General features: G+C 34.6%; 1 protein-coding gene across 9 annotated transcripts in view; it reads left to right on the forward strand.

The window, feature by feature from the left end:
• Positions 1–20,796, forward strand: part of LOC110810851 (tRNA/rRNA methyltransferase (SpoU) family protein) — a 95,232-nt gene that overhangs the window by 68,110 nt on the left and 6,326 nt on the right. For 6 of the 9 annotated variants that reach the window (XR_015818516.1, XM_088218087.1, XM_088218083.1 and 3 more), the window contains 3 exons: positions 13,753–13,840; positions 20,070–20,129; positions 20,202–20,448. Coding sequence is in view for 6 of the 9 variants with exons in the window: in XM_088218087.1 (XP_088074213.1) it covers positions 13,753–13,840; positions 20,070–20,129; positions 20,202–20,448 (395 nt within the window). In the remaining 3 variants the exon portion in view is untranslated. Of the gene's footprint in view, positions 1–13,752; positions 13,841–16,844; positions 20,130–20,201; positions 20,449–20,796 lie in introns of those variants that run through there. The other 3 variants (XR_015818518.1, XM_088218088.1, XR_015818517.1) reach the window with 2 other exon arrangements.

Genomic DNA, 20,796 nt, shown 5'->3' on the forward strand with positions numbered 1-20,796 from the left:
TTTGTTGTTTGATTCTTTAAAGATTACTTTATTCTCTTATTGTCGGGGACAAGCATATCTTCTTTAACATCACTTCTCTTATCTAGATCTTTTAGGGGACTTTTGTTTTGTGGATCAATTAATAAGCAATTTGGTCAACATCAATGTGGGGATGCTAACATTTGGAATCGGTCGATTTAGGAAAGTGCAGTACTTGATTGGCCTTTAACTTACCTACACGTGCCTTTTAAGGAGTAACTTGCGAATTTTGTCCTTTATGGATTCTACAACGATGAAGTTTTCTATGCAGTTAACAGGTTGAAAAGGAAAATTGTTCTTATGGGGATGACCACTCTTGCAAACGTGTTTGTCTAGTATGCCCCCGTATACTTGTCCTTGTTTAGAATCTCGAGTTCGTGTTGCTAATAAATTTTAAGAAAATGGTGAGAGACTCTTTGTGATTGTTGAAACAGGGCCATTATTCAGCCACTTGATCTTAAGGGGGAGCCCGTGTCAAAAGATAACAACTTATTCTTTTTGACATCCCACTAACTCTCACACCACCAAACACTATAGCCTTTCAGTTGCCTTAAACCCAAAAAATGAAGCCTTGTTACATCACAGTCCAAACAATGAAACTTGGACTAGTAACAATACAAGATCTAGGATTCACTTAGTCGTACTCACTGAGGAAAATTTTGGATCCTAAACTAAAGCAAGTTTAAGCATTTGAGTTAAGTGCTGGGAATAGGATAATTTCTGAGAATGCTTTAGTTTCTAATATGGATTTTCGTATTGCACTAAAAAATGGGATTGGGGAATGTAGTAAACCTTTTTTCTATCTCCATCTCACAAAATTTTTCTAACGAGTCTAAATGTTGTATCTATTCTTAATAAATGTCTGAAGAATTATTTTGTGAGAAATAAAAAAAGTTATGAATGTTGAAGTACTGGTACTAAAATGAATTAGATATGAGGTTAATGGACTTACTTAATAGAGGAGACCTGTAATGTGCATGTGGATCTTTACTATAAATATAAAGCTGAATTAGTAAGACTAGTAGCAGGGATATTGCTGAAACTTATGCGATAAACTACCAAGACTTTCACACCGATTGCCGAGATAAATCAATGCAAGACTTATTGTACTTAGTTACCAACTTTGATTGACAACTACAACTATTTGATGTAAAAAATGTTTTTCTACACGAAGTGTAAAAAAACACTCTATGGGATCAAGCCATCCCCCATAGTATGATTTGAAAGGTTTGCTAAAGTAATACTAGCAACGGAGAGAGTTAGAGCGACCACTTTGATTCAGGTGTACTTTCACTTTTGCTGTGCACTATTAATATTATTGTGACAGATAATAATCAAAAGGTGAAATTCGTGCTCAAATAATATCTAACTAAAGAATTTGGGATAAAAGAATTGAAAAACTAAAACATTTTTTGGACTAAAAGTGGCTTACTGGAAAGGTAGGATTTTCATCTCACAATAGAAATATATTAAAAATATAGCTATTAGCACTAGTAGAAGTTGGTTGGAAGATTGATATGACCAAATATTGCTCGTGTGGTGAGTATGATGAGTCAATTTATACACAACTCTAAAGAAGTTAATCTCTATCAATCAATGTAGGTTCGTTCTATCATCTGTAAATATAATGAATTTTCTCTTATTTGTCATTAGTTGCCAAAAACATTCATTTTTTGGTGAAGGCTTTCCTTCGAGCACTTGATGTGCATGGTTAGATAAAATCTTCTCTTATTTGTATCCTTTTTAGTTTGATGAATAACCTAAAACGATCTATTTACTAGCTTTTGGATCGAGTTTACTACCTTGAGACTTATGGATGTGAATAAATACAGTACACCTGAATACTTTGATTAGGATAGATAAGATTATTCAAATAGATGGATATGCAATGAGAAACTGGAGATGGGGTTTTGAATTTGAGGATTTTAGAGGGCATTTGGTTGGTCAAATAGGTTGTTGTAAATACTGCTTCACCCCAGAATTGTTTTGGCATGTTTGAAGCTATCATGAGTTACTTTACCACTTTCATTAAATGTCTATTTTTCCTTTTTGCAACTCTATTCTGCTGTGGAGTATCAATGCATGAGCTCTATTGCACGATACCATTTTCCAATAAATATAACTCAAGCATTTGGTGATAGTATTCTCAAGCATTGTCTGTTCGAAGTTCTTAAATTTTTGTTTGGAATTGTGTTTGAACCATCTTGTTAAAGATTTTAAATATGTAGGGTGTGGGTCTGTTTCGCTCACTATTGAGAAACAGAGGAAGAAACAGGGAAAAAGGGAAAGTAGAGAGCTAAAATGGTTCCAGTGCTCCGTGAACTATGAGGGAAAAAATGTGCGAAGAAGGGAGGGGGGAGATGTGATTGCGAAGTTAAATTAATGATTGGAAAAATTATTTCTTAGAATGTTAGGGGTCTTAATGATAGGAGAAAGATAGGGATGATTAGAGGTTGTATTAGGCGCTGGAAGGTTGACATTATTTGCTTCTAGGAAACTAAAATGGAGGAGCTGGGGCAATTGGTGGTTAGGAGTTTATGGCTTGACAAAAATATCCAGTGGTGTTGTCTTCTGGCGTATGGGGTGGCTGGGGAAATTCTTATTGTTTGGAAGGGAGATATGTTCAAATGTAAGAATGTTTTAAAGGGGTCTGTAAAGCTATCTTGCATGTTTGAAATTTGTGGTAAGGGTGAGGAATGGGCTTTCTCGGGTGTATATTGTAGAGGAAATGGGTTAGAGAGACGGTTGTTGTGGGAAGAATTAGAGGCGTGTTTGAATAATTGGGGAGGCAAGTGGGTCATTGGGGAAGATTTCAATATGGTGTTGAGCATAGGGGAGGGATCAAGGAATGACAATTTCAATGGGGAGGTGGAGGAATTTAAAGATTTTGTGGACATGCTTTATTTGGTGGATCTTCCACAGATGGGTGGGAAATGAACGTGGTCTAACTTTTCTTATAGTTTGTAGGTTTGAGCTAGAAAATTCTTCAGTGCACCATTTCTCATCACTTTCCCATCTGCCTTCTCGCGGATGACATTAGTTGGGGGCCGGGATTGTTCAGATTCGATAATAAGTGGATCAAGGTGGAGGGTTTTAGGGTGATAGTGGAAAGTTCTTCGGGTAATATGTAAATGAAGGGCACTACCAACTTCAGACTTGCCTATAAACTTAGAGCACTAAAATCTGAGATCAAGAAATGGACTAAGGAGGTTGGGGACAAAATGGAGGTAAGTACCTTGGCTTATATTAATCATTTAACTAAACTGGGCATATTGGAGGTGGAGGGGCCTTTGTGCGCTCGGGATAGAGAAAAAAGAGGTGTTGTGAAAAGAGAGATGGCTTATTATATGAATTTAGATACAAATTCCTGGAGGCAAAAGGTAAGGGAGAAGTGGTTGAAAAAGGGCGATCGGAACACGAAGTACTTTCATTGTATGGAAAATTAGAGAAGGAAGTGTAATTATCCGAGAGAAAGCTAAGTCCTTTTTTCAGAATTTGTATTATGAAAAAGAGAGTTGCAAACCTAAACTTGACAATCTGGACTTCAAACAAATCAATGATGAGAGTAGAAAAGAGGTGGAGAAATTCTTTACAAAGGAAGAAATTTTCGGTTGCCTTAAGTAATGCAATGACGATAAAGCGCCGGGGTTAGATGACTTATATATAAAATTCATACAGGAATTTTAGCAGGTGTTGAAGGCCAATGTTATTGATGTTGTTAGTGATTTCTACATATTGGGGTTTTTTGTTAAAGCCATTAACACTACATTTCTTGTTCTCATTCCGAAAGTTGAGGGGGCCAATGATATTAAAGATTTTCGGCCAAGTAGCCTAGTGGGATGCATATATAGGCCTATTTCTAAGATGTTGGCTAGGAGAATGAGTAGGGTGCTGGGTGTGGTTATTAGTGATAGTCAAAATGCATTTATGGAGGGTAGACAAATTCTTGATGCAGTGGTGGTGGTTAATTTAATTGTGGATAATTTGGTGGGCCAAAAGAGGGAAGGTATTTTGTGTAAACTAAACATGGAAAAGGTATATGACCATGTTAGTTGTGAGTTCGTTAATTACATGCTTAAGAGATTCGGCTTCGGTGTTAGGCAGAGGAAATGGGTGATGGCACGCATTTCAATGACGTCATTTGCGGTGATGTTGAATGGTGGGCCATTTTCCTTCTTTAAGGCATCAAGAGGTCTCTAGCAGGGTGATCCTCTTTCCCCATATCTTTTTATTACTGTTATAGAAGCTTTTAGCAGACTTGTGAATATAACGGGGGACCTTAATTTAATCAGCTGCATTTCTGTAGGAAGGGGAGAGGATAAGGTGACGGTTTCTCATTTGTTTTTTGCGGATGATACCCTTGTATTCTGTAATCCGAATTTATCTTCCCTGTTGTACTTGAGATGCATCTTTTTGTGTTTTCAATTGGTGTCAGGTTTGAGAATAAACATGAGGAAGTCAGAATTGGTGCTAATTGGGGATAGAAGAGATGAAGAGGTGGTGGCGAGATTGTTGGGGTGTAGGGTGATTGTTTTACCAATCAAATATCTTGGTGTGCCTCTTGGTGCGAACTATAAATGTAATACCTAGCTGGTGCCTAGCTAGGTATAAAAGAAAAGAAAAAAAATATAATATATATAATTACAAATTAAAAAAAAATGTAGAGAGCAGGAGAAAATCCAAGCGCAAAATATATATATGTATATATATGTGTGTGTAATTAAATAACAAAAAAAAAGAAAAGAAAAAAGAAACAGATGAGAGATCGAGAAGAGAGAGATGCAACTGTGAGAGGAGAGAGGGTCGATCAGCGTCGACGATCGAGAGAGAAGCGTCTCGCCGCATTGCGCGACACCGCAACCGAGAGAGAAAGAAAGGAGATGAGAAACAAGTTTAAAGAACAATAGAAGATGGAGAAGAAAATCTTATTTGTTTTTATTTTAGATTTATAAATTAATTTAGATGTCTCAATTATTTGTAAACAAATAATTGTTCAATCACAAAGGATGTGTATTAAAGTGTAGTTCAGCTGAATATTTAATATTTTTCTATTCCACTAGTTAGAAATGTTGTGTTAACTTGCATACCCACCGAGATTGGGGTTCGGACTGTTACAGGTAGTATCAGAGCACACGTTCCTTAGAATCATCCTTTGTAACATAAGGCATAGGAACTTTAGGAGGTCTAAGACCTACAGAACTTAGGAGTATGACCCCTAAAAGATGCTTTGGACCTTCTTTGAAACATTTGTCAACATATGAAATAAGAGAACACCATTCAACAAACCTAATGATAGGGACCATATAGGTTACTTTTGGACAAACTTAGGACTCCACGAATAGGGATTCACCATGAAGTTAATGGATGACGATACATAGCCAACCACCATCGTCGAACTGCATAGGTGTTAAGAAAAATCATCAGAGCCTTAACCTTTTATTGACTTATTGACCTTGTTAGAGTCACATGATAGCAACCAATCTCTTAGAAAAAAACATATAATTTTGTTTAAGATAAGAAAGTAGTTTCTAAGGGGGGAGAAATTTCCCAACTGAGAGAAAATTTTCCATACGCAAGAGATGCTTTCCCATTTTGAACCAATGCCTCAATTGAGAGAAAACTTCTCATCTAGGCGAAAATTCCTAAAGTGGCACCATAAATCCCTCAAATGAGAGATTTCTTGAATTAGAGCAACATTTCTTAAATAGAAGAAATTTCTTAGGTGGAAAAAAAATCCCTTGAATAAAAAATTTTTCCAATTGGAATAAATTCCCAAAATGGGAGGAACTCCATATAACAAACCCTAGGCTGACAGGAATGAAATGACGATTTAATTTTTCTAAGAATTCTCTTTGCATCCCTCTAGGAAAACAAATACCCTCACTATTCCAAAATTATCTTCCAACTTCGTTTAGAGACTCCAGTAGTTATTCCGAATTTTAGGGAAACAAATAACCATATTCTTAGAAAATAAATTATCATCCTAGGAACTAAAATCAAACAATGCCTAATTAGAATCTTCATTTTCAAAAGTTCTAATACTTTTATAAAAATTTTGTGGGTGAGGTGGTATAGTCGTAGTAGCTATCCTCACATCCAACTATTCAGAAAATTTTCTATATGTTTCTTATCAAAGTAGCGCAGCAGAAGCATGATGAACTACAATCACCAAACCTTGGTAATTTTTCTCTTTAAACAAAAAAGAGTGAACTGATGGTGTGACAAAATGGTGACTCGTATCTTAAGACCACACTTAAAGTAGTCACATAATTCTTGGGAACTTGGAGTGTACTTGCGAGAATTAAAACTAAACATAACTGCTTGTAGCAGAACTAATGATTAAATATGCTATTAAAAGAATTCATAATCACCCCCAAAATAATTATCAATTCGTAACTCTCTAAACCTATTTCAACCAATCACACTTTAATTGTTAAAAGTTAGAAAATAAATAAATTAAATTAGACACCTGATACTTAAGGATTAATATGGCGTTAGATAAAATAACATTTCTCTAACTATATTAACTGTTTTTAAGAAAATCTAAATAAAACACCATCCCTTTAAACTCGCAAATAGAAAAACATGCCTTACAAACTAGTCCAATGAAATGCAATTAAAAAGATGTGAGTGCAATTTCACCAAAGATGTTTCCACCCAATGGAAATATTGGAACATCATCACTTGATTGGAACTTAAGTTCCTAAATGACCGTGCTTATGAAATTAAATTCTGAAGAGAGAAAAAACAAAGTCCCTAAAGATGTGTTTTGAGAACAGAATCATTATCACGACAAATTTTAAAAAATAAATTAGCTTATTTATGCTAAGAAAAATATAAAAATAATTAGGTATCAAAGATGCTCTTTAAACAAACTGCTAAGATCAAGTGTAGCATCTGTGGACGAGATCAATGTTCTCGCAAATGAAAATTTAAAAGACTTAATTTCCTTGGAAGAAAGGAGATTCCCACACGAGAGAAATTTTTCTAAGTGACAGAAATCCCCCAATAGAGATAGATATCTCCCTAGTGAGAGAAAAACCTCTCCTAACAAAATATTTCTCCAAATAGGAAAATGAATTATTCCAATTTCTTGACATGCAATTTGGAGGACCAAATTGTTTTAAGGAGGGGAGATTTATAATACCCAGCTGCGCACTAGCTAGGTACAAAAGAAAAGAAAAATATATATATAATCAATTATAAATGAGAAAAAAAAAGATGCAGAGAGCAGGAGAAAATCCAAGCGGCAAATATATATACGTATATATATATATGTAATTAAATAACCAAAAAAAAAGAAAGAGATGAGAGATCAAAAAGAGAGAGAAGGGTCTCGCCCTATTGCGCGATGCCGCAGCTGAGAGAAAAAGAAAGAGGAGATGAGAAACTAGTCCAACATCTATAAAAGATGGATAAAAAAACCTTATTTGTTTCTATTTTAGATTTGTAAATTAATTTAAATGTTTCAATTATTTGTAAACAAATAATTATCCAGTCATAAGAAATGTGTATTAAAGTATAGTTCCGTTGCATATTTAATATTTATCTGTTCTAATAGTTAGAAATGTTGTACTAATATCCGTACCTACTGACATTGAGATTCGAACTATTACAATAAAGAGGTAAACACGTCGAATCCCATCTTAGATCTGTTTGAGAGGAGATTGGCAGGTTGGACTAGGAATCTCCTATCAAAAGGGGGGGGACTCTCTCATCAAGAGCACATTGGCGAATTTGTGTATATACTATCTATCGGTGTTAACTATTTTGTCTAGCATTGCTGCCAAGACAGAAAAATTCAGTGTTGGTTTTTAGGAGGTGATGAGGAGGGGAGGAGAAGATACCATTTGGTGAATTGCGGGGATGTGAAAACCTATATGGGAAGGAGGCCTTGGCTTAAGGTCATTTGGGGATATGAATACCGCTCTTCGTGGAAAATGGTTATGAAGATTCATAAATGACGATTGCAAGTTGTGGAAGAGGGTGGTGGCGGGTAGAGGGGGGAAGGAGGTGGGGGGAATTTTTAGGAAGAGGGTGACCAGACCTCACAGTATGAGTTTGTGGAAAAGAATTAGTGGGGGTTACCCTTTATTTTGCGACTGCACCAAATGGAAGGTGGGTAATGGTGCTAGCATCAGATTCTGGAAGGATTTGTGGGTGGGGGACACAAAATTGAGGGACCAGTTTCCGACAATTTATGCCATTGCTCATGACAAAAATATTTACATGGATAAAGCTTACTTGGGGTCCTATGAGGGTGGGACTTGGGAGGTGCGTGTGTGCAGGAATTTACAGGACTAGGAGTTGGATGATTACGGTAGCCTATTAAGTTTTCTGTCTGAGATCAGACTGCGAAATCAATGAGATCAAAGATTGTGGAAGCTAAACAAGTAGGGAGAATTTTCTGTAAATTCATTCTACAATTATTTATAGAGCAGGAGGCACCGGAGAGGCTGTGAACTTGGCGGTTAAGAGGATTTGGAAATCTAATGCTCCACCCAGGGTGACTTTTTTCGCATGGGAAGCAGATAGGGAGTGTATTTTGACTATTGATATGTTGAGGAAGAGGGTTAACATTATGGTTAACAGATGTTTTTTATGTAAAGTGGGGGAAGAGTTTTGTACCTGCATTTTGTTGTGGTATCCAGCTGTGTACAATATTTGGTCCTTGTACAGGAGTTGTGGGCTTGGGAGGGTGTTTGTACAAAGAACAGATTCCTTTGTCTTATTCCACCGTCTATTTTTTGGGTGGTGTGAATTGAAAGAAATGTGAGAGCTTTTGACAGTGTTGAAAAGGATTTTGGTAGCATTAAAGATACTTGGCTCTATACTTTTGGCTATAAAATTCTAGGTTCTGATATTAAGGAATTAAATGATTTTGGGACTGTTTTCGACCATTTGATTGACATGTAACTACTTATATACAGGTGGTACTTCCTTGGTACACTGCTAATAATATACCTCTAACTTTTATTTTTAAAAAAACCATTTGTCAGGTACCTGATTGTGTAGCAACAACTAGGAAGTAGGATTTGGTTTAGTTTTTGAGGAGTTTTAGAGCTGGAGGAGGTAGAAAAAAGGGGATCGGTAGAGGGAGAAGAGAGAGGAAAAAAGAAGAGAGGTGTAAGGATAGTAGAAGAATAATGTTAGGGAAGATAAAGATAATTTTACTAATATTTTCTTCATAAGTCTTGTATAGATCTTCATATTATATATAGCAACACCAAAAATCAAACATAAAATGACAAGCTAGGTACCAGGTACAGTGGTAGTTGGCTCATTTTTCCTTGTACTAGATATTCATTTACATCTAAATCCATAACAAAAAATACAAGCAAAATTTATTTTCTAGCGTTCCCAAGTCTTGAAACAAGGCTATCTTACTTTGCTTCCAACTCCCCCCCCAAACCTTCTTGCTTGGATCTAATTGCCTGAACTTATTGGCGACCTTGAAAGTCACATATCATTCTACCTTAACATCTACCCCTCATTCTTTGATTTTTATCATTAAATCCTGAGACCTTAAACCACTTGTCTTCAAATTTAAATGAACACAGATCCCACTTGATTCCATCAAGCTCCAAATAGATGGGAAAATGATTGCAGATAGTGTATTAAAGGAGAGTCTAAACTAACTCTATCATTTGGAATTGAAAAGAAACTTATACAAGAATCCTGTAAATCTTGGAGAAATCGGTGTTGGTTCTATGGTTCAATGATTCAATCAAATCCACCTTCCCTTGGAAAATGGCAAATCTTGTGCCTCCTAAATACCATAACAATGTCATTCTCTACCACCCATGAATAATCCCACCTCTTATGTTCTTCTAGATCATATCACGATTCATGCCTCTCCCTTCTCTCTCCTCCACCCTATACCTTAATAAAACCAAGTACCACTTCTTCGTCCTACTTTGAATAGACAAGGGATGAATCATTCTCTTCTAAACTCGTCCGCAATCTTCAAGCTATTCTCATTTCATAATGCTGCTATCAATTGCCCTTACTGCTGTTAAAGGATTCATTCCATAACATATTCTCATTCCATAACATATTCGAAAAGGAGTTCACATTCATTTCTGAAGGCAAGTTTACATTAGCTTTTATCTTGACATGCAACCTTTAATAACTGATCTCCTTCTAGAATTATTCAAACCTCTTACATTCCATGATATAACTCAACTTAACATAAGGCCAAATTGTTACTTCCTTTTTCCTATCCTCTGTTTCTTTTTTTATTTGTCATAGTTGATTAGCTTCTGTAACCTCTTCAATTCCCTAACCCTATCTATCCCCCTACCTTTTACTACCAATCAACTTCCAGTTTTTTGCGCTGGATTTGTCTTTCTTCCTTTGAATTTCCTTAAATAGGTATGTTTATTCTTCAAAGCCTTCAAAATTTACCCCAAGCAACATACTAATCCTCTAGATATTACTAAGAAGCCATTTAGAATTTCCATCCTCACCAAAAGTGTCTCCATGATCCCCTCCCACCACAACCATCTGTCATCTCCTATCCTCACGCTCAACCACGAAATTCCCTTCTCCATCCATCATCATGTCATTCCTTCCTTCCTGATTGCCTCTGTATGGTCGGGACTTCCATGACTTCCTCCTTCATCACCGAATCACTCTGCCCTGCTTCTTCTTTATGCCAACTGCACTCCCTTATTTCTTTAGACTTGTCCTCCTCTGAGCTCTACTCATGATCATTCAACTCTTCCTGTGCCATTTGACACTGCTTTCTCTCTTACTCTTTGATTTTAAATTTGCATTCTTTTCCCTACTGGACCCGACAATATATGCTTTCGTTTGGGTCCAATCTAATATACCTTAATTTATTTTCCCTTTTTCAACCAACTTCCAGACTTGAACAGCCCATCTAGAGCATTAGTGGGCTTCCCTAGATAAACTCTAGGTTTTTTAGGCACTTCGATAAAAATGCGCCTCTTTTGTGTGTTTTGAATTTTGAAAATCGTCCAACTGGAATTGATGCAGGTCTCGTATTCTCTTCCTGAATCAACTCAGCTCCTCTTACCTTCAATACATCGACAAAACCCTTCTTCATTGTCTTCTCTAGAACTACCCAAATCTACTAACTACAACTTGGAGACACCACTTGATGTGATTCTAGACCCCCCAAGGAATGAAATTATTGGAGAGCCGAGAGAAGCATGCTTGTGGGACGAGAAATTCCTGTGCCCGCAAGGAGTGCATGGGAGAAGACATTTGTTCGCGCAAGGACAGCACGGGAGGCCACCCGTGCTCGTGGCGACTCCCAATCCCACGGAAAAATTGATTCCTTCCTTTCCATGGAATCTCGGGACTCCAAACCTAAAGAGGAAGTTGTTTTTGGATCCATGAGCTTTCCTAAATTGGTTCAAGCTCCAGATCAGTCCAAGAGACCATAAGGAAGCTGACCCAAAGTTCAAGAAGGTAAAATTCAAAGGAATGCTAATGATTTCCATTCCTACTTTATCAAGATCATTAGAACTTTCTTTTATAGTTAAATTACTACGATTCGTGTTAGTTCTTATATTGAAATTTTCGCTTTCACTACTCTTTCCACTTTCACTACAAATGTAATTATAAATGTAACTGTCATTGTAATTGTCACTACCACTTAAAATATAACTTATCAATACAGATTTGAGAATGAAGATAAGAGTCAATGCAACTATTAATGTGATTAGTCCAACTATATTTAGTATCGTACATGTAAGGATCATAGTGGGGATTGTCACTTTTAGATCTATTATTCATATAATTAGAATTACGATAACTATAAAAAAAACTTTCTAGTTCACTCAAAAAAGAATGATCATTATCAATTTCAAAATTGTTATTTTCGATATCAAAATATATAGAATAACTATCCCTATTACTATCCCTAACTAAAAAAGTGTCATCCGAGATGAAATTCTGAATGTTCTTGGCACCGTCCAAATGATCAACATTACTGTAATAACTGGAACTCTCACCCCAAATGGATTTATAAATGTTTTTATCCGAATCATTTATAACCGAGTCTTCACTTATACTAGTACTTTCAATAGGACCTACTAAATTCGTCGAGTTGTTCCAAAGAATCAAAACGGCCAGTTATTAATGGAATTTCTCAGTTACCTTTGTTGCATTCACATGCTGAATGTAGTTTAAGTAGGGAGGATTAATTAAGGATTTAAGATTTCTGAATGCTAATGATTTATGTGGGGTTTTCGATTGAACTAGAGATCTTGGATTCCGCATCACGACCATACATTTCGAGGTACTGGTCACAAGCAATTGAGATCCTCCAATTGCCACCACCTTCTTCTCCTTCGCCTTTGCTTACATGAAGCTCTAAAAGTTTTTTTCTCAACTTCATGCATCACCGCAATCATCCTCAACCACCCACTCCGTTGAAGATCCTTTGGAATATAGATTCTTCATCAAGCTTCCCTTCTTCACTGAGGAGCATTTTGTTCCTTCCAATAAAAACCTTGTAGCTATTTCTTACAGCCACTTCACCTCCTTATCCTAGAAAGAAATTCTCAACCCGAAGTCTCTCCCATTCTTACTCACCGTCAATCCTTTGCCCCTCCCAACAGTGGCTATGTCAAAAGATTTTTTTTGATCACTAGGAACCTCTAGGTAGGAGAATGATTTACAATGAAAATTTCTCTCTCCAAACTTTTTCAGAGTTCCAGTTTGTCGTGTGGGAGAGGATTCTTAACTTGGAAAACACGAGAACTATGATTTTTTATTTCCTTTGTTTTTTTACTTAAAGTTAAAGGTTGAAGTTTTTTTTTTTTTTGAGTTGATGTGATTTTTTTTTTGAGAAAAAACTTAAAGTTAATTTAAATATAAGATAAGCTGATTAAAATATTTTGTTTTCATATATTTTTAATTATATTAATTCTATTTTCTTAGTATGTAATTTGAATTATGTGTTTTATTTAATTTAACCTTTTTTTACAGAAAAGATTTAAATATGATTTGTTATTGGAACCACTAGTTTATATTTAATCTAAATTATCAACTTATATATGTAAATTATAAAATAATGAGATATTTGAATGATATACCAAGCTCTCAAACTAAAAACGAGATATTGAAGTACAATATTTATTATTTCGGAATGTATCCTCCAAGGTGAGTATAAGTTTTGGACTACATTATGATCCTAAACAAAATTAATATTAATAATTTCCTTTTGGTCCACAGAAAACAAAATGCTTTTGGTCCGTAGAGGATGGCTTGGAGAGTTTTGACAAGATTGTTTTCTTTCTTAAGTTTTCTTAGATGTGCTAACCTTGAGAAATTTAGGTGGCTTGGGCAAGGTAATGTATTATTATGGAGATGAACTATTTTTACAGGGTTATGGGTCCTGTTGTTGGAGCAAATTGAGAAAATTATTTGGCAACAGTGTCAATTAGTTAATGCTATGTGTTATGGGTTCTTGCTTCTCTTTGGGTTAAGGCCTATGGTCTGAGACAAGGTTTCATTATCCATGTTACAAAGAGATTGGGATGCTATTTTGTTTTATTTTATCCTTTTTGTATCTACTATTTCTTTCTTTTTTTACTTTTTCCTTTTTTCTTTTCTTTCTACTGGAGAATAGATCATTCTTTCTTTGCTTATGATTCTTCTCTCTTTTAGTTTGAGTGATTCTCTTAAAAGCATAGCCTATAGAATTTAAACACTATGCTTTAATATTTTAATCTTGATGTGTACAATCTTGGTTTTCAGGTTACGATTATCGATGGAAGGATATCTTGATGCCTACAATCCCAAAACCTCTATAACTCCAGCAGGAATTTTTGTTAATCGAGTTGAGGTAGGGGCCCTCTTGTGGACTGTCTCCAAAGATTTAATTGAGGATTAATGGTTAAGGGTGTATCTTATTGAATATCATAGTCTTATGTATTATTAATTACATTAATTACATAGGATTTATTTTACCTTAATGTCCTTTAATCTAATTACATGTAATATATTTTCTTCAACATTCCCAGTCGATTTGAGAATAGATATTATCCACATCTAGCATGCCAATAATAGTTTGGAATACTGGATTACTCAAACCTCTTATCAACATATTTGCATGCTATAAATTGGTCGATATATATAGGGTACGTATTAAATCATTGTCTAGTTTTTCTTTAATGAAATGTCTGTCAGTCTTAATATGTTTAGTTTTGTCATGTTACACCGAGTTATGGATAATGCCATTATGTCATGGGGCTGTCCCCACTTAATTTTTAAAGCATCTATAATTCTCTTTAACCATAATAACTCACAAATTCCTTGAACTATTATTTAGAATTTTGATTCTACGCTCGACCTTGCAACTATATTTTACTTCTTATTTCTCCCAGTAAGCAGTTTACCCTCAAGATAGGTACAACAATTCAAGTAGATCTTCTCTCCATCATTAACCCAACATAGTCTGGATCCGTTATAGACTTTTCGGAGCAACCCTATCATTCTTTTTTAATATAATCTCTTTCCCAAGTAACCATTTTAGGTAATGCATCACTCTTTAGGTTACTTGTAAGTGTACTTTTTTAGAATTGTGTATGAACTGACCTATAACACTTATTACATAAACAATATCTAGCCTTGTCTGTGACAAATATATTAGTTTCTCCACCGACCTCTCATATTTCTCCTTATCTAGTAGCCTATCCCTTCTGCAGTCCTAGCTTATGATTGGGATCAATAGAAGTAGTAGCTAGTTTAGATGTTAGTTTGTCCATATCTTTTAACAAGTCATAAATATATTTTTGTTAGGAGATGACTAGCTCGGATTTGAGCAAATGACTTCAATTCCAAGAAAGTCCTTCAACTTATTTGACTCCTTGATTTCGATTTCCCTAGTTAGACATTGCTTGAGCATTAGTTTTTCTTTTTCACCATTTCTTGTTACAATAATATCATCAGATATACTAGAAAAGCTATAACTCTCTTTGTTTCAAAGTGCTTGATAAATAGAGTGTGATTTCCCTGAGCTTATTTATATCTCAAGCTTGTCATCACCTTATAAATCTACCAAATCATGCTCTAAGTGGTTGCTTTAGTCGCACGGAGTGCATTCTTTAGCTTTCAAACTTTATTTGATTCTAGTCCTCTATCAAATCTTGTTGAGATCTCTATATAGATTTCTTCTTATAGATCTTCATGCAAGAATGCATTTTTTATATTGAATTACTACAGTTGTCAATCAAAATGAGTAGTTATGAATAGCAAGATTCACATTGTGTTCATCTTAGCTACTGGTGTAAATATTTCTTTATAATATATCTCATAGCTCTAATGTAATCTTTTGCCATCGATGTTGTTTATACTTCTCGATTGTCCATTTGACTTGTATTTTATTATCAATACCTACTTGTAACTCACAGGACTTTTCCCTCTAGAGCATTTCACTACTTCCTATATTTGGTTCTTCTCTCGTGCATGTATTTTAACATTCATGATATTGTTCTATTTCTCACAAGATAATGCCTAAAGATTCTGTGTTAGGGACAGACTCGATATTCAAACTTGTAAGAAACTTTTATGCGGCTATGAACATTTATCAAAAGACACAAATTATGGGATAAGATAAAAGGAACTTTTGGTGTATTTCTTGGTATATCATTATCATATTGTGTATAGTTTTCAAGGCTTACCTCAATTTCATAAATTCATGTCGAATTGTTGAATCTACTTCGGCTCAAAACTTGGATTCTTCCTCCTTACATACACCTGAGTAAACCTAAAGTCAGGTATAGTTCCTTGAGTGGGTGGATTCTCGTGGTGTTTATGGGTTTTCTTGTGATGGTGGTTGAATATGTGGTAAGGCTGGTAGCGTAAGGTCAATAAAGAATTTGGTACCTTTATCTTAAAATATAGGCTCTCCTGAAGATAAGGTTGAGAAAAATTGAGTTTTGTTCAACAAATGTGACATTCCAGATACATAGCTTTTTGTATAGACAGCTAGTAACATTTGTACCATTTTATAGTTGAGTATTCCATGAGCACACACTTTAAGGCTTGGATCAAATTTCTCCTGCTGATGTGAAAGAATGTAAATATATGTTACTCACTTGAATATTCACGAGACCATATAGTTTTTGACACTTACTTTTGAGTAACATCTTGAAAGGTTTTCTAGTGGACTTTTAACTCTAGAGCACTCGAGGTAAATGGTTAAAAATATGTGTTAGTAAGAACTACTTCACCTCAATCTTGTTCCTGGACCTGGTTCAAAGTTTCTAATGGTTACAAGAAAGTGACCATTCTTATGTTTTGCCGCTCTGTTTGGAGTGTCGACACGTGATGATTCATGAACAATCTCTTCTTGATAGAAAACGCATAAGATTATACGGTTAAAAAAATCCTTCGTGTTGCCAGTGTGAAACCATTTTATGTGGTTATAAATTGGATTTTTATCATATTATAGAATTGAGGTATTATGTGGCTAACATCTTTCTTGGATTTGAGTAAGAAAAACTATGTAACTTTAGTGCAATAATCAATAAATGACAAAAATCATTGAGTCCCAGAAATATTGAGAATGTTGGATGGTCCCAAACATCAATAGGAATAGGAACTTGGAGGGAAAATAAGAAAAGAGCCTAAGCTTATTAGTCCATTATTAGTTTGTTCTATTTTTTGTATAGGTTTTCTGGTTTAATTTTTCCCTGTCGAAAGAACTGTTTTTATGTAGTTCTTAAGAAGAAAATAATGTGTTTGTATTATGTCATCCTAATATGGTCCTTGGATCAAAGGAAATTTTTATAACTCCTAGTTGAGAATTGTTGGAACAATAAATGATACTGGTGCCAACTTTTCAGTTATGGAGAGAAGTGTACACCTGCATGTGTCTACCTAGAAACATGAGAACCATTTTGGACGTTGGGCTTACTGTGGAAATGAGGAAGCATGATTAAGGAGCAACTCGAGGTTTTGGCTGCACCATTATCAAATACTTACTTTGGTCACAGCACTGGCATTAGAACTCCAAGAATGCGCCTATTACCGGATTCATGTTTTTATTTATTATTTTGGTATTTAGAATTATATTAGGTTATATATTGAAGAGTATCCATTATATTTTCCAAATTGGGGAACATTGCAAATGAAATATAAGAGTATCCATTCTGATGATCTCTACCATTATTTTCCTATTTCTTACTTTAATTTTTTCTATCTATAAACCATGGTCAGAACCGTTTCTTGTTTTGCATCAATTAGTATCAGAGCTTGATTGTCGTCTACATCTTCTCGGAAAACTATTTTACTTTAAGAAAAAAAAACAAAATTTACAAATCTTTTTGCCAAAACAAAAAAAACCTTCTCTAAGAGCAAAAAATCTTTTAAAGAATTGAATAAGCCCTCGAATGAAAAAAATAAAAAATGACAAAACAGAATTGCAAGAAAAATCTCATAACCTCATTGTTGATGATACTGATCAATCTTTTGGCCATAAGATTTGTTGAACGATGCGACACTTGTTGAAAGACCTAGCTGCCACGATCATACTAGATCTTGGCTTTCCTAGCCACCAAATACAATAGCAACCGAATTCCTTGAATCATTGTCAAAAACTACCCTTTTTTCTAGAAGACCAACCCTCGCTGATCACTGAAGACCAGCATATTGGCTGCTTATCGTCAAAAACATGTTTTTTTGGAAGAGAGATACTATTTCACCTTCACTGATGGAGTAACAAGTATCTAACATATTATATTTAACGATTTCCCACAAAATGATGACAAAAGGTATAACTTGTACAAATTTTTTTATTTTGCAATTTAATCTGATCTATTAGTTCATAGAGTTATTTACTCGATCACAAACATTTCTGAAATATCTCTAACAGATGACCAAATAGTCAATTTTGATATAATTTATTGTTGACCTCTTTCAGATATGAATGTACCTAATTCAGAAGAGAAGAATTTGCATCAATATCTTAATTTCAATTCAAACATGGGTTTGATTCACCTTTCATGTTGTGAGAAATATTTACCATCCTAAAAAGAGAAAAAATGGAGTATTTGTCTAAAGAAATGTGTTGAGAAAGGGCAAATGGATAGAATCTTTCGATGAGATAGTACTTTTTCAACTCTCTCAAAGTAGAATCTACTCCAAATAGATATGTCATAGTTCTTTACATCGATAGAGTACAAATATTTAAATTTGATATTTTTATATATTTTTCGAATTTATTGGTGGCGCTAATTAGCAATCAAAAATTCATATCTATTTTACATGATATTATGCATGAATTATATATATTATACGAATTCTTCAGAAAAACTTGTGTCTTCCACAATAGAATCTGGTAAGTGATATTTTTAGTAAGTGTTTACATAATTTTCTCTTGGTGGAAGTAATGATTGATTGAAATAATGAGTCACCATTGATATCGACACATCTGAAGTTGCCAAATATTTAATAGTTCCTTTATTCAGTCTTTTTCCTTCTTCATTATTGGAATCTCGTTCTTACACATCTTCTCTTTGTTTTCTGAACTTATAGTGAGTTATAGATAGAGTTTGAAAATGTCAAATATTTGATGATTTCATCATACATGGTTGAATTGCGAAAACTTCTCCCTAGATATCCTACGACTGAACTGAATTCTTTGACCAGTTCAAAGTTATTTGACCAATCTGGTTCGACGAGTCCAGTTCAGCATGCTCCAAACTTGTCTTGACTGGTTCAAGCTGGTGCAAACCTGTTAAGGTTTTCCAGTATGTTCTACCATTCTTGATGTCTATTTGCTTAAATCTGCACCTTGCAGTCACTTCCATGGACATATGTATTAAAGTTGACAACTTTACATGGAATCCAACTATGTTTTGGTTAAAATCCTCCATATAATCTGCTTGATTATATATAATGTGTTTACCAAGTTATTATTCTTTAGAGAGAGAGAGAGAGAGAGAGAGAGAGAAAAATTATTGACATAATTCCACATAATCAAGCTTGTATCTAGTGTCAATACCTTGAAGTTCTCTCCATGCTGCAAATGCTTTAAATGGTCGCTGCATTATCCCAATTGTTGTTGGATGAGTATTGAGTATGCATTCTACCTATATTCAAAGGTTAAAGAATTATAGGATAATTTACAAGAATATAAAATGTCATAACATCCTCAACTAATTCACCTAATTTAGGAGAGCAGAAGCATGAAGTTTCTCTTGAACCACCTTCACCGACAATAGAAAATCACCAGCTCTTAGGAGAGTTGTTCGTAGTATGATTTATTTTCTTCTGGAGACTACTTAGTGTTTTAAATTGCAAGCATTTGAAGTGCTTGATCTTACTTTTTTGTCACTTATGGTTCATCACTTCAAAACTCAAAATTGAGTTTTCACCTAGTGGGTAGAATGATACAGAACAAAAGGATCTTAATTTGGGATTAATTTTTATTTAAAGATATTTTTTTAATTATTATTATTGTTATTCTTTATTATTTAATTTATTTAGGTAGATTTTAAGTTCTAGAAACTTTTGATTTCCTCATTAGTTTATTTTCTTTATTAGTTATATGTAATATCTATATAAAGACTAGTAGGTATCAGTAAATTGAATTGGTAATGATGAACTAAGAATTCCTTTGTTGGGATTATATCTCCTATTATCTCTATTTGTTCTTATTATGATTTGTCTAACCTATCATGTTCAGTCTACTTCCCTTATATTTCAGTTTGATTTCTAAGTTTCTCTTATGTATCTTTATTCTTCTATATCTTGCCTAAATTTTGTTCGATTCTAAATCATCCCCAGGACAAAGTAGTACCCATCCTTTGTCATATATATTTTCACATTTCTATCTTGTTCTTTTTGTTTTTAATGCTGGTTCATGTTAGGGAACATTGATATCTCTAATGCCTGCCATGCTACCAAGAGGAAGATCACTTAATTAAGTCTTTGTGCCTCATGTTAGCCAAATTGGTTAAAAGGCATATTGCATGATTAAATAGTAAATTTTCATGGTAATATTTGTTGGTTTTTATTCCAGTCCCTTAATGCTTCTTTTTTGTGCTTGGCTGATGATCATAACACAGGAAATCGAGTTTGAATGTGTCCCAATATCCCTCATGGATCATGTGCTCAACTTTCTTAATGTAAGAAAATAACTTTCTTACTACTATCTTCTTCCTCGTTCGCTGGTGGTATCTTATTTTTAAGTGTTGCAGGATGTTAGGGAAGACCTAAGGTCTTCTATGGCAAAGGATGTAATAACAATAAAAAACGAGGGTTTAAAGATTGTTGAAGATCCCAACTGCAATGAATTGTTATCTGCTGTCAACAAAGAAAAAATCCTCCAGCAGCCTAAAGATGCATCTGTGGACTTTCAGAAAAAGATTACTCTGTTAAAGCATGAGCAGCAACACAATTTTAGTTCCTTGTTCAGAAATGAGGAGATTTATGGGCAACTTGTAGGTGAGTAGAAGGTTTGCTGTTAATTATATGAGGGTTAGAAACAAGATAATATGAAAAAATATGATTGAAAAAATTATTTGACTGTTCTGGCACCATGGATTTTGAGAATGCGATTTTCTTATTTGGAAAATTCTCCCGCTATTTGCGAATAGTCAACAAGGAGAGGGAGCCCTGACCGCAGCCATTCAGCTTATTACATGTCTCTTCTTTTTTCTTTTCTTTATTTTTTTTAGTTTAGTGCTTCAATATGGTAGTCCATTAAAATATACAGAGGGAACTGAGAGAGAATCAAGCAGAGAAAACAGAGACAACCAGGGCCTTGATCCTAGTATGCAATGAAGTGGCATA

Source organism: Carica papaya, chromosome 4, assembly GCF_054855325.1.
Source record: "Carica papaya isolate Zhongbai chromosome 4, ASM5485532v1, whole genome shotgun sequence".
Classification (NCBI taxonomy): Eukaryota; Viridiplantae; Streptophyta; class Magnoliopsida; order Brassicales; family Caricaceae; genus Carica; species Carica papaya.